Consider the following 27,953-nt stretch of genomic DNA (forward strand, 5'->3'; position numbering starts at 1 on the left):
CTAATGTTTTACATGTTCTCCAATAATAAAGATAAAAATTGTTAGCAAACTCAATCTAATTTTGCTTTGTTGTATTCTTTATATGTTTGATTTTGGGTTAGAGTGTCGCAGGTTCTATCCTATTTCTAGTGTTCATTATATGAACAATTGAACTGTCTTCTCTTTCTAGGTATTATATTTTGCCGTCAGCTAAGTTTGAATTGCTTTATGACTGGCTGGTTGTTAGTTTGTAACAATTGAAGTCAGAAACATGTAGAAATTGAAAATTAGGGTTTTGCATGAGGCTTTCCATCACTCTTTGGAAGGCATTATAAACCCACTATCTTTGAGCTCCTTCTGGAAGCTAGCTTCAGATTCGATTATATGAATAACGTATTTTAGTCAATATATTTTATATACACGTTTAATTTCTTTTCTAAAAATTTGTTATTTTTAATTGTGTAGAAAATGAGAAATAAAAGTTTTGACAAGCAGAAATAATTTTTGTCATTTTTGACATCCTATTCGTCCTCAATTTTTCAGTCGTCTAGATCTGAGAATCGAAAGACATTTGTTCTCGTTTTTGTTTTCCGTTCCCTTTTTGAAATCAAATGAGATCAGAGTGACTACTTTCGTATGTCAGGTCCCACTTACCAGAGTAGCCTCTATTTCCCGTCCCTATTCCTCCCTTCCTCGCTTCATTTCTCTGAGTTCGTCGTCTCTTCCATAGTTATAACCTTAACCACTACTCAAGTATTATCCAATCCATCGTTCGAAATCTGCTCCTCAGATCCCTTTCCCATGGGTCTCCTTAGCATCATACGAAAGATCAAACGCAAAGAGAAGGAGATGCGAATTCTCATGGTGTAAGCTCCCTTCTCTCTCTCTCTCTCTCTCTCTCTCTCTCTCTCTCTCTCTCTGTGATTCTTTCTTTTATTGGAATCCAGGGGCCTAGACAACTCTGGTAAGACGACCATCGTGCTCAAGATCAACGGCGAGGATACCAGCGTCATAAGCCCCACCCTTGGTTTCAACATCAAGACCATCAAGTACCAGAAGTAAGCAAGAGTTTGTTTAGATCTTCCTCTTTATCTCTCACTTGCGGTGATGTTTGAGAATTGGGTGGGATTTGATTGCTGCATTGCGATGTTAATTAGGTATTCTCTCAACATTTGGGATGTTGGGGGTCAGAAGACCATCAGATCCTACTGGAGAAATTACTTCGAACAGACCGATGGCTTGGTGTGGGTCGTCGACAGCTCCGATGTCAGGAGGTTGGACGATTGCAGGGCGGAGCTCCACAATCTGTTGAAAGAAGAGGTATCTGACTCGATTCTTCTTATGAGTATAACCATTCAGAATTTTGAAGGAAAAATAGATGCGTTCCAATATTTTGACCTAGAAAGTTGTGTTGTTCATAATTTCCTTAGGTCTTATACAAATAAAAGATGCCATCGGGTCATCTTGCAATAGCTCGTTCTAAGAAGTTGGCCAAGCTGTTCCTTACACTGGACTTCTTCTTTTTTAATAGAACGTATGGGTTCGTACCTTTTGTAGCTCTTATTTATAGGTGATATGGGGTTAACCATTCTGAATGTTACGTCCTGGTTTAAATTTTCTAGTGTGAGAAATTCTTTTGGCAAAACGACATCTGATTTTTCTTTTTGAAGTTGCATCACCGCCAATACTATTTCATGCTATGCTCTTTGTACTTATGTGGGAATCAATAGCTTGTCGGCCTAATATTGAAAATTGCATCCACATAGAGTACTCTGGTTTGTTGCTGGAGCCTGGAAGATTTCCAAACTTTTATCCGGATGGAACAATGTCTAACTAGTAAATCCGGAAACAAAAGAAAACCAATTTGCTTTCAAGATACAGTTTCCTATCATGAATTAGTAGGCTATAGTTGAAGCTTGTGGATGGTGTTAACAGCAGCACGGCTTGTTCTGACAAAATACAAAGTCCTTGAATATTTTACTTGGAAAATATAAGTGCTATACCTTGTAAATAACTCCATATCACCATTATTGACTATCACACATTATGATGATAGAAATAATCTATTATATCCATGTATGTTCTAATGGAGAAGTTTGAACTTGGGATTCATCAACATATAATGCTCAATTTCTTCGTGTATTTGAAGGTCTCTATCCAAAAGTTGATGTGCTAGACCAATATAGGGTAAAGACATTGTCACTGTGATATAGCTTTGATATAGATTGACAAATAGCTAATCACTATAATACCAAAAAGACGTTAATGTGCATTGTTGCACACAATAGTAAAGTATTGCATACCTTATGACCTTTAGTTTGATTCTTATATGATCATACTTGAGACGATTTAGCGGAATTATGTCATTCCAAAACTACTCCTTTTGGTGGTGTTATGCTTATTTAGGAATGAAGGATCTCCATCAACAATGATTTTCATTTATCATATATATTGGCCATATGACTTAAAAACTATTTTGCTTAATTTCTATATCATCTTGTCTCATAATTACCCTTTAGTTATTTTTTAATATGACCATCTATGGCAAATTTGATTTCCCAAGTGGTAATAAAATCAACAATGGCCGTGCCGATTGGGACTTATTGTGCCGGCGGCATACCAGTACATGGCACGAGGGCTGTTACACGGCACCCTCTCCTAGTAGCTATATGCTCGTCATTGAGCTTCTATTGCCACCGACCTTGCCCCTGTTGTCGCCCGTCGTGCCGGAGAGCTCCGTCGATGAAGGTGGATCCGGATTCGAATTTGCATCTTAAGTCTTTATTCACCTGCCAACCCACCCGAGGTCTTCTTCCTCCTTGAGCTAGGGTTGGGGCATTCTAGTGTAGAATGCGATGCGACGACGTCTTCATTGATAGAGCTCTCCGGCAGCGAATGATGGGTGACGATGGCGGCGAGCAACGATGACGGGTCGAAGAGTGAAGGTGAGTAGTCTCCCTCTTATTTTTTTCTCCTCCTCTCTTGTGGCACTGCCAGTAAGTGCCGCGGCACGTGTGCGCCCTGCCGTGCCAGCAAGTGGTCGGCACAGGCCATGCCTGTGACTCGGCCATCCATAAATAATATAAAAATATTTAAAAAAAGAACAATTGATTTGCCATCTTGACATAGAAAAATACAGTTTTGGTGTGTGTCAAGAGAGGTCTACATAATGCAGTTAGTTATGCAAAGGAGTGCTTATTCTATGGAAGCATTTATATATGGGAAGGAAAATAAGATAGAATAGATTTCAAACAAATAGGTTATATACTTATATATCATAAATGCAGAGGAAAAGATGTTTATGGAATTACCAAAGTAATGGAATAAAGAAAGAACAGAAAAATGAAGACAGGTTTTAAGCTCCATTGTCTTGTTCATTTGGTGAAAGGAGGGGTATGCGTTTAAGTTAATTGTTTAATGCCAAGTTTGACCAGCAATTTATGAAAAGTTCTTGCTATTATGAATTTTATATTCATTCTGTTTTGCTGGTTAAGTTTATTTGAGGTTCACTTGCCTTGGCTTTTGCAGAGATTATCAGGAGCATCTTTGTTAGTATTTGCAAATAAGCAAGATATTCAGGGCGCTCTCAAACCAGAAGAAATTGTTAAAGTAAGTGAAGGTTGATGTTCACTTTTATACTACTGTTATCTCTGGTTAAATTTCAGGGAGTATTAGAATGTGAGATACATAAATCTAATGAAATGCTGATCTGTTTCCACAGTATTATGTTAATGGCATCTTATTGAATCATATATTTTACCTCAGTGTTATCGAACTGTTATAATCTTTATTTACCTGTAATACGTTCTAGTTTTAATCAGAAATAGGGAAGATGAAATTGCAAGTCTACATACCTGTGACATCTTCTCTACTGGAGATATATTAAATTATGTTTGTGAACATTTCCATAACATGAGGTTCCCAAAGTTTTCAGCTTGTACCTCCTGACAAATACTGTGTAAGACTACTACAGAAGCTATATAACTTGCCTATTCGACAGAGTTTTTCACGTGTGATGTTACTCTGACATTGATTACTTACATTACACAAAGGATGACTGTAAGTGAGAGAGGTGCATTATGTTCACGTAGTTCTAGGCTGGGTCTACATTGAATGTACCATCTCGAATACTATACATTGGCAGGAGATAAGTGATATTATGATTGTTGTAAATTATTTATATATGTTTGAGTAAGAATTCCTATGAGTTTTTAATTGAGCCTTCTCATAAATTTATTTATCTAAATAATCCACAGCTGAAATTTAATACCAAAAGAGAGCTAACGTGTTAGATACAATCTCATAGTCCTAACAAGAAAATTGCTGAACTTATTAGCATTTATATGAGTTGTATATCATTGAACATTTCAAAGCTTTATTCTGAATATTCTCATCAGGTGTTTATTCCAGTATATAGGATGAGAAGACTATTTCTTGATTATGTTTTTTTCTTTTAATTAGATAAACGACAGATAAACTGAAAGCTTTATCATATCTCGGATAAACTAGAGGAAAAAAATATTAGATCTTATATTTGCAGCTAATGTGTCAAAATTAGACCTTTTAAATAATAAGTTTTGGTGGACTATTTAGCTAAATAAGTTTCTATGGAGAACTAGTTTGGTCTAAGAAAGTGCCAACGATGTAGTGTCCTTGAATCTTATTTTGCTTTTGCATTGTCCATTGTAGTCAGCACTGGCTAATGTACTTCTGTTTCTCATGAGCTGGACCGAAATAAAGTATACTAGGTATCCTTTTGTAGCACATATATGCTAGTTTGCGAAAAGCGTTTATTTCCCCTTTGTTTATACTTTGTAATGCCTTACAAATAAAACCAAATGCTTTTGCTGACTCGTGTTTGAATCTGCTCTACGATCTGAAACAAGGAACTTATATGTCTTCCTCTTCAGGTTCTTAATTTGGATGCCATGGATAAGACCAGGCACTGGGAGATTGTGGGCTGCAGTGCTTACACTGGGGAAGGACTGCTTGAAGGGTTTGACTGGCTGGTTCAAGACATTGCCTCTCGGATTTACATGCTAGACTGATGACATTTGTGTAACCACTGCGTGGAATTTAGTAGCTGTCTACCAAATTACCTTCGTGTCAATTAGTCTTAATGAAAACACTCTACCTGAGGTTTTTATTTTTTTTTTCAATTTTGATTCTGGAAATTGCTGCATTTTGGACGCAATAGGTGCAGGGGAGAAATAAATGAATCTTGGTGGGAATAAAAGCAAAGAATAAAAAGTCATATTCCCCTGAACAGAGTGTGTCAACCAAAACTTAATGACAGATCTAACCATACTATAAAGTCGATTCCAATTTAGAATCTCGATGCACCAATGACCCTAATAATGTGTACTTTAAGCCCTTTCACCATCCGCCAAGATATCAACCATACCATAAACAACGCGAAGGAACAACGATCAATCACCAGAATACCAAATACCAAACAAGAGATCTTATAATCCCATTTATCCATTGATTTCAGTACCACATCCTTCTCAGAAGGAACAACACGGACGAAAGTAAACAAGAACAAAAGATAGAGCCCCACCTAAACCATAAAAAACTCTAAGATACTCTCCCTAATCGAAACCCAACTTCTCTACTACTAGTACTACCAACTCAGTTCCTCCAGTTGCCGTCCGAAGTCCCCTTCGAGTAGCGAGATCCACCATCATACCCCCCTCCTCCTCCTCCTCCTCCTCCATAGCCGCGGTCCCGTCCGCCGCCTTCACGGCGGCCACCGCCGTAACCTCCCCCGTAGCCTCCGCCGCCTTCACGGCGGAAACCGCCTCCACCTCCACCGCCGCCCCCACGTGACTGGGCCTCGTTGACGGTGATGCTCCTCCCGTCGAGGTTCTTCCCGTTCATCCCCTCGATCGCGTCCCTCATCGCCTGCTCGTTCGCAAAAGTCACGAACCCGAACCCCCTCGACCTCCCGGTCTCTCGATCGTTGATGATCTGCATCAAGATAAAACCTCAGCAGTCCGATCTATGTCTGGATCTGAGATCCAGATCAAAAGACAACAGATAAAAGGAAAGACACCAGAGATCGACATCTTACCTTGGAGTCGACGACCTCGCCGAAGGCCCTGAAGGCCTCCTCGAGGGAGCGGTCGTCGGTGGCCCAAGCAAGGCCGCCGACGAAGCAGCGGTACTCGACGTCAGTGGCGGCCATCGTAGGAGAGATGAAAGAGAAGAAACCCTAGATCGAACGAGAAAGAGGGGAAGAAAATCTACCACCTCTATGAGAGCACAAGTTGAAAAGGGTGCCCTGACCCTACATTTATAGATCGGTGTTGGAGGTAAGCTCACCCAATACTGTTCTGGTCACCGATATTTCTAATTCGTAGACGCTATTTTTTGCCCTTATCTTTTACGGTCTTCAATCGTGCGGTAGACCGTGATGGTATTGGTTATCACGAACGGTTGGAATTGTCGCACTAATTGCCGGATAATTATTTACGGAAAAAGGTCGTGGTGGGTCACAAATCACGGGATGTGGAGCAGAAAATATCTTACCGACTAAATTACTATTGTAGCCCTTAACTTATTCTTTACTCTTGTTGTTTCTTTTTAACTGACACATGTCAGTTGTGAAGTTTTCTGATAAGCAATTTAAAAGGTTTCTTTTTAAAATGATAAAGAAGCTGTCAAAGCTGCCTGGTATTATTATTAATACACATACAACCTCAGAGACTTCTAAAAGAAAATTTAAATTTAATATATTCTGATTCAAGTTATAAACTAGTTGATCCAACTCATTTATGATTATAATCCATAAATTATCACTCAAAAAATTAATTTATAATATGAATTAACTTGTTTATTATTTAAAACAATTTATACTACTCGGATTAAACCTCCATCAACTAACTGTACTAACAATTGACCGGCTGTGCCACGAGTTTCAAAAAGCTGAGATATTAGTTTGAACTTTGAAGAGATCAAATCAAACACTTAACCAAAGTCGACCTATGAAAAATAATTAATCGATATATATATAATTTTACCTGCTGCATAGAATATATAGAAGATACAGTGACAGAGATACCAACCAAATGTAGGATCAGTCCCACTCAGAAATATACAGTAATTGGTCAAAACAGGCGATAGCAGAAAAGAGGGATAAAAGGTTGCATTAAATCAGCTGTCTTTCCGTGAAGAGCAGAGGTCTAATTGCTATTATATGTCCAATCTATAATTAGCAAATCATGAGTAACTAATAAATAAAACATGAGCATGATGTATTATCCCCCATTATTGTGGTTTTTATCAACTAAAGTGATACCCAATCTAAATTGCTGATTAATCTACTATTATGTATAACAGAACATAATTTTAGTCTTCAGGCGTGATTATGGCTTCAGTTAGAATTTTTACACTTAAAATTATTATAAAATAGTCATAATTATCCTACATCATATGTTATTATATTTAATAATATTATAATATAACTATATTATATGAACTATATATACCGTTGATGAAATATTTACGTGCTCATCTAAAATATAATTGTTTCACATTGCTATGATATATAGAGAGATTCTTCTACTAAGATATTAATTTGGTTTATAGTACATATTTAGTTTTAATACTTATCCGTCCTCTTATGTGAGTCATGTGGGATCCATGTTGTCGATGGGAATTCTTGGGGTCATCCCCCTCCTTTAGTCTACTTGATGAAACTTAAAAGAGACAAGGGAAGATGGACTCCCAACAGGCTTCTTCACATTCAAATTCTTTAACAGAGATAAGGTAGTTCAAGTGCCTACTGGTTGGACATTTTAAGACCTTGTTCTTAAAATTATCTCATGGCAGCCAAACTTTCCAACTTTTGAGAAAGGAAATACCACTTCTTTTATCTAGGTACAGTTAGTTTGTGGGTCTGTTCTTTGATTGTTGGCTATTCAACATTTATGTGAATATTGCTGTGGATTTTGGTTGGCCTCCGAAGGGTGACGCCTGCACTTAGGCTAAAGTACGATTTAGATTTACTCAAATTTGTATCAAGCTGTTGATGCACCCAGCAATAAGTTTTTCTAGCTTGTTGCTTATCATAAATTTTTTACTATTTTATTTCAAATGTAGTCATATTGGCTACCATTTGACTACCTATCCTCTTGTTCTGGTTTCTAAATATGCTCAACCTCCTCTATTTTGGGGGAGGGCGGCACCTCTTCAGACTTTGGTCATGGAAATGACTATCATTTTGGTCCCTAGTAGCAATATTCTCAGAAATAGCTTAATTCTAGATCTTTTGAAAAGAGAGAGAGAGAAAAAACACATACATTAACAACACAACTTAGAAAAATAAAACAAAATAAGGTCCCACCGAGATTTGAACTCGGGTTACTGGATTCAGAGTCCAATGTCCTGACCACTAGACCATGGGACCAACTTGTTTAGTAGGTGATACAATTCTAAATAATGTGTAACAATCAAAACTTAAAACATACATCCAGTTCGGTCTTCCACTCTCCAGTGCAGAGAAGTAGAGAATTGAGAAAAATCTTTCAATGTCGCCGGTGGCACGAGCGCTCGCATTCCAGCGTCGCTTCTCCTCCTCCTCCTCCCTCACTTCTGAGAAGAAGAAATGGGATGCGGTGGTCATCGGTGGAGGCCACAACGGCCTCACCGCTGCTGCCTACCTCGCCCGCTCCGGCCTCTCTGTAGCCGTCCTCGAGAAGCGCCACGTCATCGGTGGCGCTGCCGTCACCGAGGAGATTGTCCCTGGTTTCCGCTTCTCCCGATGTAGCTATCTCCAAAGCCTCCTCCGGCCTTCCATCATTAAGTATTCTCTCTCTCACTTTCATCGGTTTCCCTCTCCATTTTTGTTTCTTCAATCGCTTCTTGGTTCTTGTTTAGGGAGCTCGAGTTGGAGAGGCACGGGCTTAAGCTCTTCCGGAGGAATCCCTCATCCTTCACCCCGTGTCTTGATGGAAGGTATCTCCTACTTGGGCCGGACGCGGAGTTGAATCACTCGGAGATCGCCAAGTTCTCCAAGAAGGACGCGATGACGTATCCGATGTGAGTGGGAAACTTTATGTTTAGGGTATAAATCCAGCGGGATAGTGATCGATCCTTCAGTCACTCTACAGTCTTTCTCTTGTAAGTCGTAACAGTAATAGGCCAAGAAAATGCTTCATCCTGTGATTGAATGAAAATAATGCAACAAATTCTACTGCAAAATAATAATTTTTGGGTGCATAGTGATATTCAGAGCCAAAAGAATTAAAGATAAAAATCTGCAGGAAATTCTTTTATAAAATGACTTAACTAAGCGAATGAAAGAGGTGGCGGAGTTGCAACTCCTTCCAGTGGATTATCTTTTAATCTGTTGAAGGTAATCGCTTCAGATAAAAGAAATACTTATTACTAAATTGAAGGAAAGGTTTTCCTAATTGTAAGTGAATTGGAGTATCTCGTAAACTTTTGAAGTTAACCAATTGGAGAAAAGGAACATCTACTATCAAATTGATGAAAGGTTCTGCAAATTGTTAATCGCTGCAATAAAAAGAAATATATACCACCAAATTGATCGAAAGGTTCTGCAAATTGTAAGTGAATTGGGATGGTAGTCTCTTCTTTTAACTAGTATCAATGAAACTTTGAAGCCTACAAATATGAAATTTCACGTACTCTAATCTTTACGATTTAGATTTGGAATAATGTTTATTTTGTGATGTTTACTTTGTGTAGATATGAAAAGCAGCTGGAAAAGTTCTGCAAATTCATGGATTTTCTTCTAGATTCACCAACACCAGAAACAAGGCATGGTGTCCCATCTCTATCTGGTCAGCTGAAGGATAAATTACAGAAATCAGCATTTTGGAGTCGTTGTCTCCAACATGTTTATGCATTGGGACAGAAGGACATGTTGTAAGTAGTTTTCATTATCTCCAGCATTCGTAGTTGTTATCTCCAACACGTACACATAGGATCTATGATGCTTGGAATATCATTAACACTTAAAACATTTGGACAATTTCTTTTGTTGTTTAGTATGCTTCCTGTGTTTTAATGCTGCATTGTAATGCTCTTGGCAGGGATTTCATGGACCTCTTACTTTCACCAGCATCAAAGGTTTTGAATAACTGGTTTGAGGTAATTACTACGTTCCATAATTAACAAGAAATTAGTACTGAAATTCTGGTATCTGTTAAAGTTTTATGTTTTCGAGTAGATGCTTCTTTTATATGATTTGTCTAGATATGTATTTGCATAACTGAGCTGTTCACCTTTTTCCAGTTCCAAGAAGGCTGGAAAATATCAATGTTTTCCTTTTCCAAATTGTCATGTGTTTCTCAAATATTATATTGTATCCGTGAACTCATTCCTGTGCCATCGACCATAGTAGATGATGCTTGTGATTATCTAGTTATTAATTCATACGTAAATGTTCTATGCCTGGATGAATGTCTTAGAGTTACAAGTTTTTTGAGAACCTTTTTAAGATGAATGAATATAGTAAAGCTATCATTGGCAGATTATCAAATGAAATGATATGACAATTCAACCAATACCATATACCTGTTTGCAGACGGAGGTGCTGAAGGCAACACTTGCAACCGATGCTGTGATTGGTTCTATGGTATGAACTGCTTGGTACATTTATTTATATTTGAGCACAAAATTGGCCACATCTGTATTCTCCTTGAATCTTTTATTAAACAAGATAATCTTTCTTCTAGAGTCTGCGAGTTCTTTCTAATTTATAAAATTAAGCATTTCTTTGTTTCACCTTTTCTCAATAATGCATTAATTTGCAATTGATTTGTTTCATGTATTTCTTCTGTAGGCAACTGTCCACACTCCAGGCTCTGGATATGTTTTACTACATCATGTAATGGGGGAAACAGCTGGTGAACGTGGTGTTTGGTCGTATGCTTCTAACTTGCTCTGACCTATGTGAAGCTTATTTTTCAACTTCTTCGTGAAAATGCATAGCTTTCAAGCACTTTTTGGAGATATAAAATTTGTTGACATTTAAGTTTATGTTTCACTGTACGTAAATTGTGATTAAATGGCTTGATGTAATGTAATTAAGAATATATGCTACTTATTTATTAAGTACCCAAATTTATAGATACATTTAAAATGCTAGGTGGTAGTAAGTACTAACAGGGAAACCATGTATATCAGTTTTCACATGCAACATATTAAAGCACAAACATGCAGAAAGGATATGTGTGAAGACAAAATAGTGCACTTGCAAAGTAGCCAACTATAATATTAGTATTTGGTAACCCGTGGCACTGTATTCGTAAGTTACTGCAGCTGAAGTGAAGCAAGACTTTTCAAGTGTATTTAATTGAGAAACTAAGAAGTGGGTATTGGATTGATCGTCTAATTGATGACCTGTCCTCTATAAAAGTTAACACAAATAAAACCATTAGTATATCAAGTTCATCTAGTTAGTTCCATGGTCTTTAGCATTTTTTTATGTATCTTTGAACCAGTTCATGTGTTGCACAGTTGCTCATGTAGAGATAATGAAGTGGCTCACAAATTCTTATTGACTGGTGACTGCATACTTGGCATTTTCTAAAATTGCTGGTCACACATTTTGGTAGAGAGAAATGCACATGCATAACAATAGTCATCATCTTACCTTCTAAGTGAACATGTCTTGAAGGAAATAACATGCTGCAGGTATGTTGAAGGTGGAATGGGCTCGGTGTCCTTGGCAATAAGTAAGGCAGCCTGTGAAGCAGGAGTGCACATTTTGACGAATGCAGAGGTGTGCTTCCCTGATCCATGATATCCTTTACCTTCATAGCCTACTGAAGCAACCTTTTCCCCTAAAAAAAATTATTTTCATCCTTTGCTTCTTATTTAAGTCATAATATTAAGTTTATTATGGGATACTGCATAGATTTGTTAACAATTGCTTGTTCTCTGTTCTTTCGTTAGTAAAATTTGTAAATGTTATGATCATGAATGGCCATACCAGTCATGTGCTAATATAGAGACAATTTTTTTTTTAAAAATTTTTCTATTTCTATCAATCTTTATCAAATTAATTTTACTAATTTTTTTAACAAACATGATATGACATGTAGAACCTATTTTTTTAATTTTTATATTTTCATCAATCATCATCAATTAACTTTTGTCATTTGTTATTCTTTAATTTCTATCATTATTATTTAACAACCATGGAATGACAACTCATGTGTCATTTTTTAAAATTAAAATAATAATTCATGTCTAATTTTTTTTTGTCATTTTCTAATTTCAATCAAATCATGTATTATCATGTTTTGTCATCTAATCTTATTTCTTTTTTGTCTTTTTTTTATTTTCATCTATTAAATATTTCTAAAACTCTCATATTAAACACAATTGTATTTAACACTTTTCTTTCTCAACTCCTCCAACCACAACCCTTCTTATTTTATCTTTCTTTCTTTTTATTTTCTTAATAATTTCCTACTTCAATGATCTTATTTAATGGTGGCACCGCTATCGTTGCCAAAAATATCTCTAAATATCTTAAAATTTTTATTAAAAATATTATAAATGTGTACCACTGGCACGGAGCTTCTCGGCACGTGCCACCTACACGACCATCGTTGGTTATGATGCTTGTTATGTGTTATACAGTATAGTCATTCCAAAAATATAGTTTCTCTAGCATGCAGCTCAAGATGAGAATGCTTGAAAAGAATTTCAACCTTTTATGATTGGTTTTAACTTGACATGAATCTTGTAGAGTTTGGTATCAATTTTCGGACTAAAGCAAAATCCAACAACAGAGGAACTTACTAGAAAAAAAACATGATTTCTCTTTTGGAGTCTTCTAGTTTCTTCGTGGTGTCTTCAACAATATTTTGAGTGGCAGTACACTCTCTCACAACCTCCACTAATCAATTATTCCACCTTTGTTGTTTAGGTTGCACAATTAATTGTCAATGAGAAAACTGGAGCAGTAACGGGGGTAAATACTTTCCTTTTAGATCCTCATGAATGCATATGTTCCATTTTCTGTAACCTTTATACGATTGCTCAGGTGGCGCTGGCTGATGGAACACAGGTGCACTCATCAGTTGTTTTGTCAAACGCTACACCGTATCGAACTTTTGTGGTAATTTACATGCGTTTGGGTTGTTATCTTTTATCATGTGAAAGAAATAACTAAATAAGTGATTTTAGACAGTATTACAATGTGAATAACAATTTTCTATGCTTTATGTCTTGTTCTCATGTAGGAACTAGTGCCTGCTAACCTTCTTCCAGAAGATTTCCTTGGTGCCATTAAGAACTTGGATTACAGCTCAGTAAGATTTTTTTAGTATTTACTGACACAAGTGATTTCTGGCATATATGTGGGCCTGATTAATAATATTCCTCAATTTTCTTGTTTCGCAAACAGGCTGCAGATTCTAAAATATTTAATGTAGATCTTATCTTCATATATATATATATATATATATATATATATATAGAGAGAGAGAGAGAGAGAGAGAGAGAGAGAGAGAGAGAGAGAGAGAGAGAGAGAGAGAGAGAGAGAGAGGGTGTCCTAATGCACGAGGTTCCCACCTATGTGGGGTAGGAGAGTAGATGTACACAATCTGTCTTACTCTTGCTACTGAAGAAGTTGTTTCCAAAACTTAAAACCATGACTTCTTGGAAGCAAGGGGCAACCCTGACTGTCACACCAAGTAATGCCCTCTAGATTTTTGTCCTTGGTATACTATGTATAACATGAATCTATATCAACAATGCCAACGGAACTTTGACTATAGGTGAATATTGTACTCAGCTAAATCTCAACTAGTTGTAGTGCTTCCTTATTGATAGTTTTCCGTACTTCCAAAAGGAGATAATAAATGTAACAACTTTTGATCATCAATAATTACATAATACATCTACTTAAGAGAAAGCAAGTTGGACAATGCAATGGTTAGTGCTCATAAGATATGTTGATGTTTATAAAACTGCAGTGAAAGAGAAGCCTATTTATATGTCAATATGTCATCCAAGAAAAGAGGCTGTTTAGGCCTTGTACCTTGAAATGTGGCACAATTTGAACTTTTTTATTACCTTTGCAGAGTTATTGGTCTGTGCTATTACTTTGACTGCCTTTAGGAGTGAAAAATCATGTCCCTTCTATTATGTATTAGTTAAGGCTGATTCACATACTAAATTCAAGATACATGAATAACTTTGGAGCAACATTACTTTCTTCTGGATTGGATGGCTACCTCTTACATATCAATTTGGAACTTGCCGTTCCAAACTCTTGCTGGTCAGATTATGTTGCATCGCTTATTATGTAGACAAGTGAATTTTGTAATTACCTCAACTTATGCCAGGCTGCTGTTTTCTGACATACAGGGAACAACAAAACTTAACCTGGCCGTTGATAGGTTGCCTCAGTTTCACTGTTGCAAAGGTAACCAGCTTGAGGCAGGTCCTCAACATGTCGGCACAATTCACATAGGATCCGAAAGGTACTCTATTAAATTGGTTTTACTATTCTCTGATTTAGACTGGTTTAATGATATTCTGTGTAATTCCTGGCACAATTTTTCAATTTATTTAATAAAGTTTTTTTCCTTTATGTTTTATCGCTAAGTCTACATATCTAGTGAAAGAAGTATCTGTCTATGTATCTACAAATTATAGTAGCATTTTGCACTGATTGCTTATTGATTAAAGCTCAACTGCAAAATGCCCATTAGAGGAGAAGAATCCTATCTGTAATATGCAAAATGATTATTTAGCTTATTGTAAGGAAAGAACATATCGCCTAACAAGAGAATCTCCAGAATCGTGTAATTACTGATCCTATCTTGCTGATGTTCATGTAGACTTTTCCCATGTCTAGGGTAGTCCCCAGAGAAATGCTCTTTGATTAGATGATCCTGAACTGACCAAGAATCTAGGAGGTTGTTTAATTCTATTATCCAAATAACCTTATAGATTTCATTGCAAGTAGCTCTCATCTTATTTCACTTTGCCTGGAAATCAGCACCAATTTCCTCAGGTTGACAGCTGAACTTTAACATCTGTCTATTATTTTGAGTTCTCTAAATTTAGCTGATGATTGAAATTATATTCTAATAACTTTACATGTAAAGGGGTGCATGTTCAATTAAACATTTTGTCAATCTTTCATCTAGTTCAAGCTATCCAGAACTTGTTTTCTTTGTTTCCTTCTAAGTTGCTTACATGAAGTAATTCTTATACAGCTCTGAAGAAACTTGTTGCCCATCTTTTCCTTTGTCTTCTGGATTTTGGATTAATTTTCTTGCATTGTTTTTTCAAGCATGGAGGAAATTGATATAGCAAACAAAGATGCCTTAATTGGTTTGCCATCTAGAAGACCTCTTATTGAAATGACAATTCCCTCTGTCTTGGATAAGACCATTTCTCCACCAGGTATGACGAGTTTTTGACTACTGCATTCAAAGTAAGGTGAAATCAAGAGGTGATTAGAATAGACTTTTATCCAGTTCTATTGCTTGCAAAAAAAAAATCTTGTTATCACTATAATCTTGATTAGATTGAGAAAACTACTCAGGTTGTGATCGAAGAACCTTTTTCTATTCGACCCATTTTTATGGAATTGGACTACTTAGCTTTCTCTCTTGTTCTTTTAGGTCAGCATGTGATTAATCTTTTTGTTCAATACACACCCTACAAACTTCTGGAAGGCAGCTGGCAAGATCCTACAGTCAGAGTGAGTTGGTTTTTGTACCGATGTACCTTTAGTTGATTCATTTCTTTGAGCTCTCCCATGTTTGAAAACCACAATTGAGATCATAAGTTTATTTTTGCATGTTGAAATTTTGGACCATTATATAGAATAGTGTCAGCTGAATCTCATGTGTTGTGATGGGAAGAAACTTTAAATTGTCCTTCTCCATGTCATCTTTTTGAGGTTTGAAGAACATATTAACCATTTGAAGAGGAATAATTCTCAGGAATCATTTGCTCAAAGATGTTTCTCACTGATTGATGAGTATGCGCCTGGATTCAGTTCATCAATTATCAATTATGATATGTTGGCACCACCTGATCTTGAAAAGGAGTTTGGGCTAACTGGTAAAGTCTCACCATATTTATTTAATGCGTAGGCCTTTTAGATGGTGCTGAGAATGTAATGTTATTTCTGCATGTATATAATGGTTACTTTTCAAACTTGCATTGCCAACTATGTAACTGTACACATTAAACAGGTGGCAATATCTTTCATGGTGCGATGGGCTTGGATTCTCTTTTCTTAATGCGACCAGTCAAGGGATGGTATGTTTGGAAGTTTACTTAACCATGTTAATCTAAAAAAATGTTTGTCTTTATTGTATACTCTTTCGGAAATCTCAATATGGTTATCTATCCCACCTTGATTTCTATTCATAAGGATTCGATTTGCAACTTCAGGTCAGATTACAGAACACCCTTGAAGGGGCTTTATCTTTGCGGTAGTGGTGCACACCCTGGAGGTGGTGTAATGGGTGCTGCTGGGCGTAATGCTGCTTCTGTCGTTATTCAAGATACAAAGAAGTCTAATTGAAACATTCGATGTAATTTGCTCATGGATAATGACAAAATGTACATGAGGGGATCTTTTGATCTTTGCTTGTGCTCTTCTTGCTGGGCATATTTACCCTTTTCTTCTTCCTGTTTTCTCCACGATGGATTGCTTTGCAATTTTTTTCCTTCTATCCTAAAAGTCAACAACACTTTTAGCTATTAACTCTGATTTGTTCTCTTTGGTGATTGACAGAAGATAGCAAATCCTTATTGTGCGCGAGAATCTCTACCACAAGTGAGTTATGCAGGATTTATTCCCGGTGACTGTCTTCAGGCGTTTGAGCCGCAGAATTGTGGCCGCTTCTGGGAAAGAAATGTCTACCGGTTACCATTGAAGGCTATAAAATAGTTGGACAAGGTTTCTGTTGACAAGATGGCAACCACAAAAACTCATCAGAATCTGACGGTCAGGCATTTGCACTCTTATCTTTGAAATGGGAGCCAGATGTATTCAGATTGCTTATCTTCATTTTTTTCTACATATAATGTTATTGTCTACATTTCTGCTTACTGCCTTTTCTATTAGTTAAACGGATGGAGTACTTTAGACCTCAGCATTGGCTCATACGACAGTATGATACCTATATTTGGCTTTTTGTCTAAATAAGAACCCCAAAATTTCAGTGTGCAACAATAAGAAAGAAAGAAAGAAAGAAAAAAACAGAGACTGCTGCTCGAAAACAGAACAGAAAAATATGGTTCAAGAAAGTCTGCATGCCTTAAAATTATTGAATGGTAAAGTATTATGAAGTGAAAAATTAATGAAAATGATAAATAATTTAAAAGGTTACCTGGGAAAGATTCTATATTCTGCTAAATTCCTATCAGGCGCCTGTAGCTCAGTGGATAGAGCGTCTGTTTCCTAAGCAGAAAGTCGTAGGTTCGACCCCTACCTGGCGCGATTCTCTTTTTAGTTTTTGCCCTGATAAAGGAGGAGGGCTAAGCTATTCTTTTGTTACGTTGCCATAATGAACTTCTCTCTGCAACAGTTTAAACTTTTCCAGAGGGCATGAAAGGAGACCATCAGCAAAAATGCTCCGAGTCCCAGGGTCGCACGCTCTCTATTTCCTACAACCAATTGGAGGAGGTCGGTTTGGTTTTACCCTCTTTTAAGAAAGCGCATCCACATTCATTCCTGGATAACTACTATTAATAGCGGTAATATAATTACGTACCATTGGGAGTTTTAATCCTGATCACAATTCTTCTTTAAAAAAGTTTACCTCCACTCTACCGAGCGTTGCCCTAATTTTCTCTTCGTTGACGGCCATTCTCTTCTCCTCTGAGAGAGAGAGAGAGAGAGAGAATGGTGGACTCCGACGACGACATGGATCTCCTCTCCACCCTCCGCGAAGAAGAAGACAACAACATCCTAATACAAGATCCGAAACCAAAGGAAGGGGACGAATTGAAGACTAACCACTACCACCTCCAATCCATCAACACAGCACTACTCTTAAGGCAGCTCCCTTCCCAAGGCCTATCCTTCCAGCTCTGGCCCGCCGCCTCCACCCTCGTCTCCCTCCTCGACCACAACCCCTCCAAGCTCTCATTCCCTGATCCATCCACCCTTGCCGCCGCCAAGCTCCGAATCCTCGAGCTCGGCTCCGGCACCGGTCTCGTCGGCATCGCCGCCGCCGCCGTCCTCGGCGCCCGCGTCACCCTCACCGACCTCCCCCACGTGCTCCCCAACCTCCGCTTCAACGCCCAATCCAACGCCTCCGCTATCGCCTCCAACGGCGGGGAGATCGAAGTCCGGCAGCTGAGGTGGGGAGAGGAGGAGGACATGGACGGTCTCAATGCGTTCGATGTCGTGATGGCGTCAGATGTGGTGTACTACGATCACCTCTTCGAGCCGCTGCTGAGGACGGTGGAGGTGTTCGTGAAGGGCGAGGTGGGGTTCGTGATGGCCCATCTGAGGAGGTGGAAGAAGCGGGACGCGGTGTTCTTTCGCAAGGCGAGGAAGTTGTTCGATGTTGTCGTGCTGCACAACGACGCTCCGTTGCCGGGGAGTCGAATTGGAGTCGTCGTCTACCGTTTCACTGCGAAGAAGGCGAAGAAGAGATAGCGATGTTTTAAATGTTAAATCTTTTCTAGATAAGGTGAAGATTTGACAAGAAATGGGAGTTTTTCGAGTGTTATCTGGATGAACTCTTTCGTTTACTACCATCGTTCAATCAAATGCAGATTAAAATGACCAAAAAAGAGAGAAAAAATCGGATCATTAGCACGACAAGTAGGTGGAATTCAATTGATTTGAAATTTTATTTTCACAAATCCCCATCTGCAACAATTAATAGTCGTGTGAGATTTCAGTTGTTTCAGTGAATTTAAATGGATTCTAATATATATAATGAAAATTTGATTATTTGAAGGTGTTCTCTTTTTTATCTTTTTGAATGATAGGTACTCTACTTTTTGGTAAATATACTTAGTTTCTTTAATACTAAAACTAATATGTGAAGACAAAAATATATTTACAGAAAGTTTATCAAATATCTTATGTAGAAAATAAGATGTTATTTTTTTTTTAAAAAATTATGTTAAAATTTTAAAAGTTCTCGGTCGCAATTATGTAAAAATCCCGAAGTTATTCCATTCAAACTTCCATTGCGTTACAATGCACTAATCCGCTGCACAGTGCCAAACCGCAAGCCCACCGCCTATCCCGAGCTAAAACCCTTGTCTCAGCCGGGAAAGGCTGCCAACAGCTCCCACAATGACCATCACGTCCTCCTCCTCTCTCCCCTCTCGCCTCGCCCTCCTCGCCTTCCTCTCCTTCTCCTCCGCCTTCTGCCTCTGGAAGTCTCTTCGCCTCCGTTCCCTACGCCACCGCCTCTCTTCCTCCTCTTCCTCCTTAAACCCTAATTCCACCCCTAACCCCAATCTTAAGCTCTTCTTCGCCTCCCACACTGGCACCTCCCAAACCCTAGCCCGCCGACTCGCCGACCGCCTCCTCTCCAACGGCGTCTCCGTCGACCTCGTCGACCCCAAGAGCTACGAGCCGGAGGAACTCCCCAAGGAAACCCTAGTTCTCATCGTTGCGTCTACCTGGGAGGACGGGAAGCCTCCCCCCAATGCGGAGTTCCTCGCCCGGTGGCTCGCCGAGAGTGTCGACGACTTCCGGGTCGGATCGCTTCTCCTCTCTCGGTGCCGATTCGCTGTGTTCGGCGTCGGATCTGGATCCTATGGCCCGCAATACAATGCCGCCGCAAAGGACTTTTCACGGTGGATGAGATCCCTCGGTGCGACGGAGATGCTTCCGGTTTGTGAGGGGGATGTGGATCTCGGCGATGTGGATGTGGCATTCGATTCCTGGGGTGGAAAGGTTATTGGATTGCTTAAGGGAGGTGGGGGAGTAGATGGTGGGGCTTTTGAATCGATGGTGGAAAGCGATGGGCTTGATGTATTGGAAGAGGATTTGGAGTCAGAGGAAGAGGAGGAGGTGGTGGAGGCGTTGGAATCAAATGATGTTGATATGGAGGATATTGCTGGGAAAGCTCCTTCGAAGAAATCTTCGGGGGCTGTGGTGAATGGGGGAAAGAATGGTTTGAGAGAAATGGTGACCCCGATCATTAGAACAAGCTTAGAAAAGCAGGTGAATGCTGGTTTCGATCAAAATATACTTTTTTTATGCTATTATTGCTTCGTTTTGGAAGTGGATACTCTCTTGTAGGTGGTCCAAGAGGTTCGATAATGTCCATGAAATTGCATAAAGAAAAGAACCTTAAATATGTTCTTATGCTTATAGCTCTAAAAGATTATTTGCATAGAATACAGAAGCTTAAACCGACAAGTCTAGTGTAGAATGAAGCCTTGTATTTGTACTTCAATCTCCAAATGTGTATTTAGACTGCTCTCTCTTCTACCCCCACCCCCCAATTGATCTTTGAATTTTATTTGGTTGCTGTTAATCCCTTCGTTTCACCATCTCACTTTTAGTGCTCTGATCTGTGTGTGGATCATAATAAGGAGAGGAAATTGTATAACATAAAGAAGACAGTAGGTTATAGGAGAGGAGAAGTGGAAAAAGAAAATGTGATGAGATATCTGAATAGGATTTTTCGATTATCTGACTCTTTTCTATATGGGAGGTAAGCCAGACAGACGGTAAGGAAGACTGCTGTCAGGTAGCACACGGGGAAAGTACTACAGTGATTGACAAATGTTATATTGCAATAGAACGGTTGTGCTGTTTTATACTTCTCATTTGTTTGTGAAACATCTTTTTGTTGAGCTTCCAAAATTTGGATGTCTATGCCAAAGGTATAGTGATGCCTTTTTTTTTTGTTTGAATATGGATATTAGATTTATGAAAATGAAGATTTATTCTTATCTACTTTGGTTTACTTGGGTTTTATGATTTTTAGTCCTTGCTTACTGTTCATTCTGCCCTTTTTTTCTTTTTCACTTATCACCCATCTCTAGATTAACATTTTTTGCCTTGCTTTGATCAAGGAAACAATTATGATAATCTCCATTTACACCATGCAGGGTTATAAAATTATCGGTTCACATAGTGGAGTGAAGCTTTGTCGATGGACCAAATCACAACTCCGAGGCCGTGGGGGCTGTTACAAACATTCATTTTATGGTATAGAGAGTCACAGGTGATGGCTACTAGAGTGCTATTTCTTGTCTCTCTATGTTTAGATGATGTCTTGTAGGTAATACATGGAAGACTCAGGATCAATCAAGGACAGGTTTAGGATATTCAATGCTTAAAAGGTTGAGTTTATATTATTAAACTTTCAATATAGTTTAAAGGTGCTGACAAGGAGAAGCACTTTGGTTTATAAACTCCAACAAATATAGTAAATAACTCAAATGGCTCATTTGGCAGATAGATTCATACAGCGCATGTGCTAGAGCAGAGATAAATCAGTATTCATGGGCACTATCTAATCAAGAATATAATGATTGGATTTTTAGCTTTACATGTTTTTCCTGTCGGCAGAAAAAATCAAAGACTGATAGAAGCTATTTATTTTTGAAAATTAGGGCCTGCTGTTTGTAAGGGAGATTGTCTCCGAAGTCTAATCCTTTTGCTAGGTAGTAGCTGTACAGCTAGCAAGTTTATAAATTTATATAGATAATAATTCTGACACAAAGTGGATCAAATGTGATCCGGTACTTGTTTCATAATTTCTTTCTATTGTTTTCTTTCACTAAATGTATCCCTTATATTTTCTTTAGTCTTTGCTGAAACAGGTGTATGGAAGCAACACCAAGTTTGGCTTGTGCAAATAAATGTGTATTTTGTTGGAGACATCACACAAACCCCGTTGGAAAGAGTTGGCAGTGGAAGATGGATGATCCTCTTGACATTGTGAATGCTGCAATTGAGCAGCATACAAAAATGATTAAGCAGATGAAAGGAGTACCAGGTGTCTATTCATATATGTCCTCATTTTGGAATGGCCACATACAGATACAGCTGATTTTTTCTTTGCACTTGATTTTTACTATTCACATGCTATGTTTGCTAATAGCTTGGCTGATCAGTTCATCAATAAATTGAAAGTACCTCAAGTTATAGTGGTTTAGACATTTTTAGTATTGGAATGCATATTTTCTTTTTTGCACATCGGCTATATTTTGATCGCCCTTTCAGTCTTAAATCATAGGCACCTCAACTTTTAGGAAATTTCATGTGATGAAGATTGTTTGACTAATCTATGTCCTCTGTCAAGTTAGTCATAATCCCTTTTCCATCATACTATTTGGCAATCTTTTGCTATTATATTCTAGCATGTAAGGATTGGCACTTGGCAAGCAATCATCTTCCTAAGGCAGCAGCTGCCACTTTCCAGCACAAATACAAATTAGGTGTGATCTTCTGTCTACTTCTTCCATTAGGTGTAAAGCAAGAGCTGCTAGCAGAAGGTCTCTCACCTAGACATTGTGCTCTGTCTCTTGTTGGTGAACCAATCATGTATCCAGAGATAAACACACTTATTGATGAGCTGCATCAGAGGCATATCTCAACATTTCTTGTTACAAATGCTCAATTTCCTGATAGGATAAAAATGCTGAAACCTGTTACCCAGGTTATCTTCTGCCTTACGTATCAATTAATTGATTTTGGTGTGATTGTAGTTGACAGTAGGGAAATAATATATAAGTTTCTTTCAATTATTGCAGCTATATGTCAGTGTAGATGCTGCTACAAAAGAGAGTCTGAAGGCAGTAGATAGGCCGCTGTTTGGGGACTTTTGGGAGCGTTTTGTTGTGAGTAGTACTTAATAGATTGGATTTATGTTCTGATTTTTCCATCTGTATCTGTTAATGCAGCTTTTTATAGTGTGATAAACATGCATCTCTATTTTATTCCTACTATACATGCCTTCGGAATAGCAACTATTCATAAGACCAAAAGAAAATGCCATGAAGAGCTAACCACGATCACCTTTGTTTATCTTCCATTTATGTAATACAAACATTTTTTTTTTCACTTAAATATACCTAGTTGGATTGTGAAGATCTCTTTCACAAATTAGTATCTCATTGTGCTCTCCTAATATATACTGAGAAAATTTCCAATCTATGATCCACTTGAGCTAAGTGTCTCACTAGAATCGGTTCTAGTTCTTGTCCCTGTTTGTGTTCGCAAGGTTTAAGAAGCCTAGTCAACAATATTAATCTACTTAAATTGCAATATATTTTTAAAAACATGTATTTTTAACTTTTACGTGCTAATGGCCTCCATGACAGAGGATTATGGTACCTTTACATGAGTTAAATACGCAAAACTCTTGTCTTCTGGAAAAGATAAATGGCTGATCTGCAACTTTGTATACTTTCCATCATAAGCTTCTAGCTCCCGTTTCTTCTGACAATTCACTAAAGCATATTAAAAAGAACCTTCATTTTCTTTAGTGAACTAATTTTCTTGTACCCTTGTGTCATTGATGTATAATGTATCATGTGATATGTGTTCTTCCAATTCTTTGTAGGATTCACTGAAAGCATTGCATTATAAAGAGCAGCGGACAGTTTATCGGCTGACTTTGGTTAAAGGGTGGAATGCAGAGGAGATAGATGCATATACTAGCTTGTTGAGCCTTGGAAAACCTGATTTCATTGAGATCAAGGGTGTCACATACTGTGGCTCGTCAGTGCCTTCTCTCTTTTTCTCCCGTGAAAGTTATCTATTAGCCTATGGATTTTGATCTTTTGTGCCACTTGACATTTCAGGTCTGCCACTTCAAAGTTGACAATGGAAAATGTCCCATGGCATTCTGATGTTAAAACTTTTTCAGAGGCTTTGGCCACGAAAAGCAACGGTGATTATGAAGTTGCTTGTGAACATGTCCATTCTTGCTGTGTCCTTCTAGCAAAAGTTTCTAAATTCAAAGTTGATGGTAAATGGTACACATGGATAAACTATGAGCGATTCCAGGAACTGGTAATTTTCACCTTAATATAAAAGTCTAGTTTATGTTGTCTTTATCTTCCATAATGACTTTAATCACTATACATTATTTGATGCAGGTGGCTTCTGGAAAGTCCTTTAGGAGCGAAGACTACATGGCTATTACACCTTCTTGGGCTGTCTATGGAGCTGAGGAAGGTGGGTTTGATCCAGATCAATCTCGTTTCAAGAAGGAGAGGCGCCACGGAGCTGCAAGCATTCGGAGCTAATGGAAGTATTTTGACAGGGCGTGTCGGTGGATAGAGGCTATTGTCGCTAATTTTTTTTTTCGCAGAAGTTCAGAGCCAGACCCATCACCCCGGGTGCGCATTACATTACATATTTATTTCTACTACAAGGGGTTCTTTTTGTAGACTAGCTGTGTTATTATATATTTCTTCACGAACAGTTGGGATGTTCAAACTCAATTCTTTGGGGCATCTTGACCCTCTGAAGAGGATATACTCAATTTAGTTAAATTAGAAAAGGGGTCAAAAGAGTAGTTCTGGACAAAAATTTCTTTAATCCAGTATAAGAACATAGCTGAGTTGGCAAAGCACAATGTACTGTCCATGTTTCATTGGCTAGTAAAATATGTTGAACCGACCACGTCCTCCGTATCTTTAGGAAAAAGCCTATAGTGATACAGCGAAACTGGACTTTATCTTTTCTTGTGGGCATGTACACTGCCTTATAGGCGTTATGTTCTTTTCATTTTGCAAGTAGGATGAGGTTTGTCTGCCATTTGATTACTCCACAATTGGTGTATCTTCTTAAGTATGAGTTGATTCAACTAACCAAATCTAATTTGGTTTGATTTTATGTGTGTGTGTTTCTTTTTTTCGCATGTATACCGTTATAAACCCTTTATTTATGTGTATACCCTTCCAGAGTTGATATTTATATTATACCTCTGAAAAACTCTCGTGTAATTCTTAAGGTGAATACACCTTAGAACCTCATACCATGAAAGCTTTAGTTAGTTAACCAAATAGTTAAATTTCGCTCCATTTAACAGTGAGGATACAAGAATACTCTCTATTCTCTTTCTTTGCACATATGTATATATATGTTAAAAAGAAAATCTTTGATTTTATCCGGTCATATTCGACAAGATCTTACCTAATATGCAGTTGAATTCTGGATGAAACGACCACCTAACAACCTTATCTGCCCTCACCCAAAACTTTTAGAAAGCCAATTCCGGCACTGCCACTCTACCCGCAACCCAGTGTGATCAATTGGGTCCTGTTACGTACGGCGCATCACGTGCCACACGTACTGCATATTAGCTGGCAGCCAGCTACTGTTGTCTATACTTATGCCGACGCGATTTGCTTGGATTTGCTTGTTATCTTTCGCAGCTATTATGCCACATAGATTGCACCTAAGAATGTCCCAATCACGTCACTTTGACAGATACATCGCCAAATGTCTCAAGTTATCGGCAAAAGGAAAATTGGTAGAATTGTCCCAATCGCGTGCTTCTTTTTTTTTCCAAATGATGATAGACAGACGCTCTATATCTGAATCTTGTTTCATGATCACGCTAAGACTGTAGTTTAACCCCCCCTCCCCTCCCCTCCTTTTGAGCCTGGTCTTGGACTGTCACAACTTCCCTACTCATTATTTACTATGGAAGTTATGTTCTGATAACTGTAGGTAAGCCCATTTCTCTCAAAAACAATTTACTCTCCATATTCTTTTTTAATAGATTAAGGAAAATATATAAGGCTACTGAGTCGTATAATCTTGTGTTTTTGATGCTGAATTGTGGAGTTTGGAGTTCATCGTTTTGACTTAGTGGGGCCCTAATGGCCGACCATTTCCGTTTCTGCTCTCTTATCAGTTGACTGCTTCTAGACGAAGTTAGTCAACGAACATATCCAAATATATCCTCACCAACCACTCTCTTACTTATAAGCACACATTTGCTCCTCCCTTAACAAAAGGAATATTAAAAAAAAAAAACGCACATCTGTTTCCCAAGGCTAATAAGATCACACAGAGTCATATCATTGGCAAAATTGAGAAGAAACCCAAAGCAAACAAACCTTTATAAGATCTAAATGTTGCAGAGGAGGAGAGGAACAGAAGGAACACACAATGGCTTACATAAATTATAGTAAAAGAGTAGGCATTCTAGAGAAGAGAAGAGAAGAGAAGAGAAGAGAAGAGAAGATGGATAGGATGATTCAGGTGCTCTTACGAGGTTGTTGGTTTTTTCTTCTTGTTCTGCTCCTGGGTTTCACTTCTTGATGGCTTTGCTCAGCAACCACGACCTCCTTATCCTTCGCCTTAGCTGCTACGGCGGTGGAAGACGCTTCTACTCCCTTTCGCTCCTCCTCTTCCTCTTCTCCAAGACCCAACTTTCCCTTCTTCTTGGCTCCCTCCTCCTCATCATCTTCTTCTTCTTCTTCTTCATCACCATCTCCTTCTTCTTCTTCCTCTGCTACAACCTTCCGAGGCCGGCCGCGCTTTCGCGGGACGGGTGGCGACGTGGGCTGCTCCGATGCTTCGCCTGTCGATGGAGTCGATCTTTTCTTGGGTTTCTTCTTCCCCATATACGATAAAAACTTGGATCTTGATTTCTCTTTCTTCTTCTTTTTCTCTTCTCCTCGACAAAGATCGGAGCTTTTTCTATATATCTTTCACGAAACCGACCAAATCTAGACCATTGGAGCACTCACATCAAGGATTTAATCGAGATCGATATCCATTGATCGATCTCTTCCTCAAAGACGAGGGGAGAAGGGAGAGGGGGGAGGCGGGCACGAGGAGGGGAGGAGGAAAGCGTGGTGGACGCACCACAGGGGATTATTATAGGCTGGCTGAGAGGAATCCCTTGGAAACTTCCCGACTGCTTGCTCTCTGCGCTGCGCTGCTCTGCTCCACTCTCTTAGATAAAATTCTAGAGTAATAGAATAAGAGTACGGCGACTGCTCCACTCTTGTTAATAGATTTTTTTTTTTTTTTTTTTTTGAGGAAAAAGAGATAATTTTTTGAGAAATTTAGCGAAAACATCAGGACACATATTGCTTTCTATCTACTATCCTATCATATTTTCAAACAGCACCTTATACTTCATCATTTTCTATTTACATCCTTTCTCTAAGGATGATTTTGTCGGACTCCTCTTTTTTACTTGTCGTTTTCATGCGACACTCTAAATCCGATCATTTTTAAATTAAAAAAAAGGTATCAACTAATAAATATTCTCTAATTTTAAAATTATTTAACTTAATATTTCGGTAGAGTAGGATAGGGTAATAAAGTGGAGAAGGGTGGAATGGCTTAAAAAGGGATTGGTTAGTCATTAGTGTGTGTCCAGGTTACAAATTCTTTAATAATATTTTAGTAATTTAATCAGTAGAGTTACATAAATCATATACTATACTAGGATTAATGCTAGTAGCTCAAAATAACAGCATGAAGAGTCTATTTACAAAAATTCTCAAAAACAATATGTTAATCTAAGCATAATAAAAATATAGATTATCATTCAACGTCTATAATCCGACCCATATATTTTGCTTTAATGTACAACAACTAAGTACCTAAAAATACTCTTCATTTGACAAAAAATTATTCAAAGTTATTAAGATTATTATGTATTTATAGTAACTCATTATGATTAAGAAAATTAACAGCAGTATATATTTTGGCATTAAAAACAAAATCTACTGTTTATTCGGAGGAGTCGTCTACTCTACATCTGTGTTGGTGCTGAGCTCGTTTCTTTTTTCACGTCTTCTGTGCACTGCCATCGTCTTTGCTTCCCAGCTTATTATAGCAATAAATTATTGTCGGTAACTTTCTTTCCCTTTTCTGGGGGAGAAGTGGGCACTTTTAATTCATGGAAAGCGATCGATAATCCGTAATTTTGTGAGATGAGCGTCGCATAAAAAGAGACGTATACTCTCCTTTAGTTTTTATTGGTGATTATGTAGTAATATATTGCACGTTACTCTCTTCTTCTTCTTCTTTTTTCTTTTATCTCAAT

General features: G+C 38.1%; 5 protein-coding genes and 2 non-coding genes across 9 annotated transcripts; 5 read left to right on the forward strand and 2 right to left on the reverse strand.

Annotated features, from left to right (window-relative positions):
- Window positions 1-561: 561 nt before the first annotated feature.
- LOC140763073 (ADP-ribosylation factor-like protein 2) lies at window positions 562-5,245 on the forward strand. The gene is made up of 5 exons (XM_073101111.1): window positions 562-845; window positions 927-1,037; window positions 1,137-1,299; window positions 3,508-3,588; window positions 4,890-5,245. Exons 1-5 carry the CDS (start codon window positions 616-618, stop codon window positions 5,025-5,027), a joined length of 723 nt encoding a protein of 240 aa, XP_072957212.1. The 5' UTR covers window positions 562-615; the 3' UTR covers window positions 5,028-5,245.
- A 183-nt stretch (window positions 5,246-5,428) lies between these two features.
- Window positions 5,429-6,256, reverse strand: LOC140763074 (glycine-rich RNA-binding protein GRP2A-like). Its single transcript, XM_073101112.1, has 2 exons — window positions 6,053-6,256; window positions 5,429-5,949 (listed from the first exon to the last, which is right to left on the reverse strand). The coding sequence occupies exons 1-2, from the start codon at window positions 6,164-6,166 to the stop codon at window positions 5,611-5,613; spliced, it is 453 nt and encodes a 150-aa protein (XP_072957213.1). The 5' UTR covers window positions 6,167-6,256; the 3' UTR covers window positions 5,429-5,610.
- A 2,061-nt stretch (window positions 6,257-8,317) lies between these two features.
- On the reverse strand, window positions 8,318-8,389 carry TRNAQ-CUG (transfer RNA glutamine (anticodon CUG)). The gene has a single exon. It is a non-coding gene; the product is annotated as a tRNA-Gln (tRNA).
- Window positions 8,390-8,468: 79 nt separating this feature from the next.
- Window positions 8,469-17,090, forward strand: LOC140763850 (uncharacterized). Of its 3 annotated transcripts, none has more exons than XM_073102218.1 (17): window positions 8,469-8,785; window positions 8,860-9,021; window positions 9,694-9,873; window positions 10,041-10,098; window positions 10,535-10,585; window positions 10,793-10,875; window positions 11,647-11,734; window positions 12,890-12,934; window positions 13,007-13,081; window positions 13,206-13,274; window positions 14,335-14,450; window positions 15,269-15,381; window positions 15,603-15,682; window positions 15,927-16,047; window positions 16,182-16,248; window positions 16,384-16,554; window positions 16,730-17,090. In XM_073102218.1, exons 1-16 carry the CDS (start codon window positions 8,511-8,513, stop codon window positions 16,514-16,516), a joined length of 1,716 nt encoding a protein of 571 aa, XP_072958319.1. In that variant the 5' UTR covers window positions 8,469-8,510; the 3' UTR covers window positions 16,517-16,554; window positions 16,730-17,090. The 3 variants fall into 3 exon arrangements, with proteins under 3 accessions (XP_072958319.1, XP_072958320.1, XP_072958318.1); XM_073102219.1 differs by having other exon boundaries at window positions 16,384-16,526; XM_073102217.1 differs by having other exon boundaries at window positions 16,384-17,090.
- Window positions 17,091-17,364: 274 nt separating this feature from the next.
- Window positions 17,365-17,437, forward strand: TRNAR-CCU (transfer RNA arginine (anticodon CCU)). The gene has a single exon. It is a non-coding gene; the product is annotated as a tRNA-Arg (tRNA).
- Window positions 17,438-17,559: 122 nt separating this feature from the next.
- LOC140763175 (uncharacterized) lies at window positions 17,560-18,873 on the forward strand. The gene has a single exon (XM_073101252.1). It carries the CDS (start codon window positions 17,843-17,845, stop codon window positions 18,602-18,604), a length of 762 nt encoding a protein of 253 aa, XP_072957353.1. The 5' UTR covers window positions 17,560-17,842; the 3' UTR covers window positions 18,605-18,873.
- A 269-nt stretch (window positions 18,874-19,142) lies between these two features.
- Window positions 19,143-24,707, forward strand: LOC140763475 (S-adenosyl-L-methionine-dependent tRNA 4-demethylwyosine synthase). The gene is made up of 8 exons (XM_073101678.1): window positions 19,143-20,134; window positions 21,031-21,146; window positions 21,748-21,923; window positions 22,396-22,586; window positions 22,681-22,767; window positions 23,493-23,650; window positions 23,734-23,944; window positions 24,031-24,707. The coding sequence occupies exons 1-8, from the start codon at window positions 19,256-19,258 to the stop codon at window positions 24,178-24,180; spliced, it is 1,968 nt and encodes a 655-aa protein (XP_072957779.1). The 5' UTR covers window positions 19,143-19,255; the 3' UTR covers window positions 24,181-24,707.
- Window positions 24,708-27,953: the final 3,246 nt, after the last annotated feature.

This window comes from Typha angustifolia, chromosome 7 (assembly GCF_048772165.1).
Source record: "Typha angustifolia cultivar Huaian chromosome 7, ASM4877216v1, whole genome shotgun sequence".
Taxonomy (NCBI): Eukaryota; Viridiplantae; Streptophyta; class Magnoliopsida; order Poales; family Typhaceae; genus Typha; species Typha angustifolia.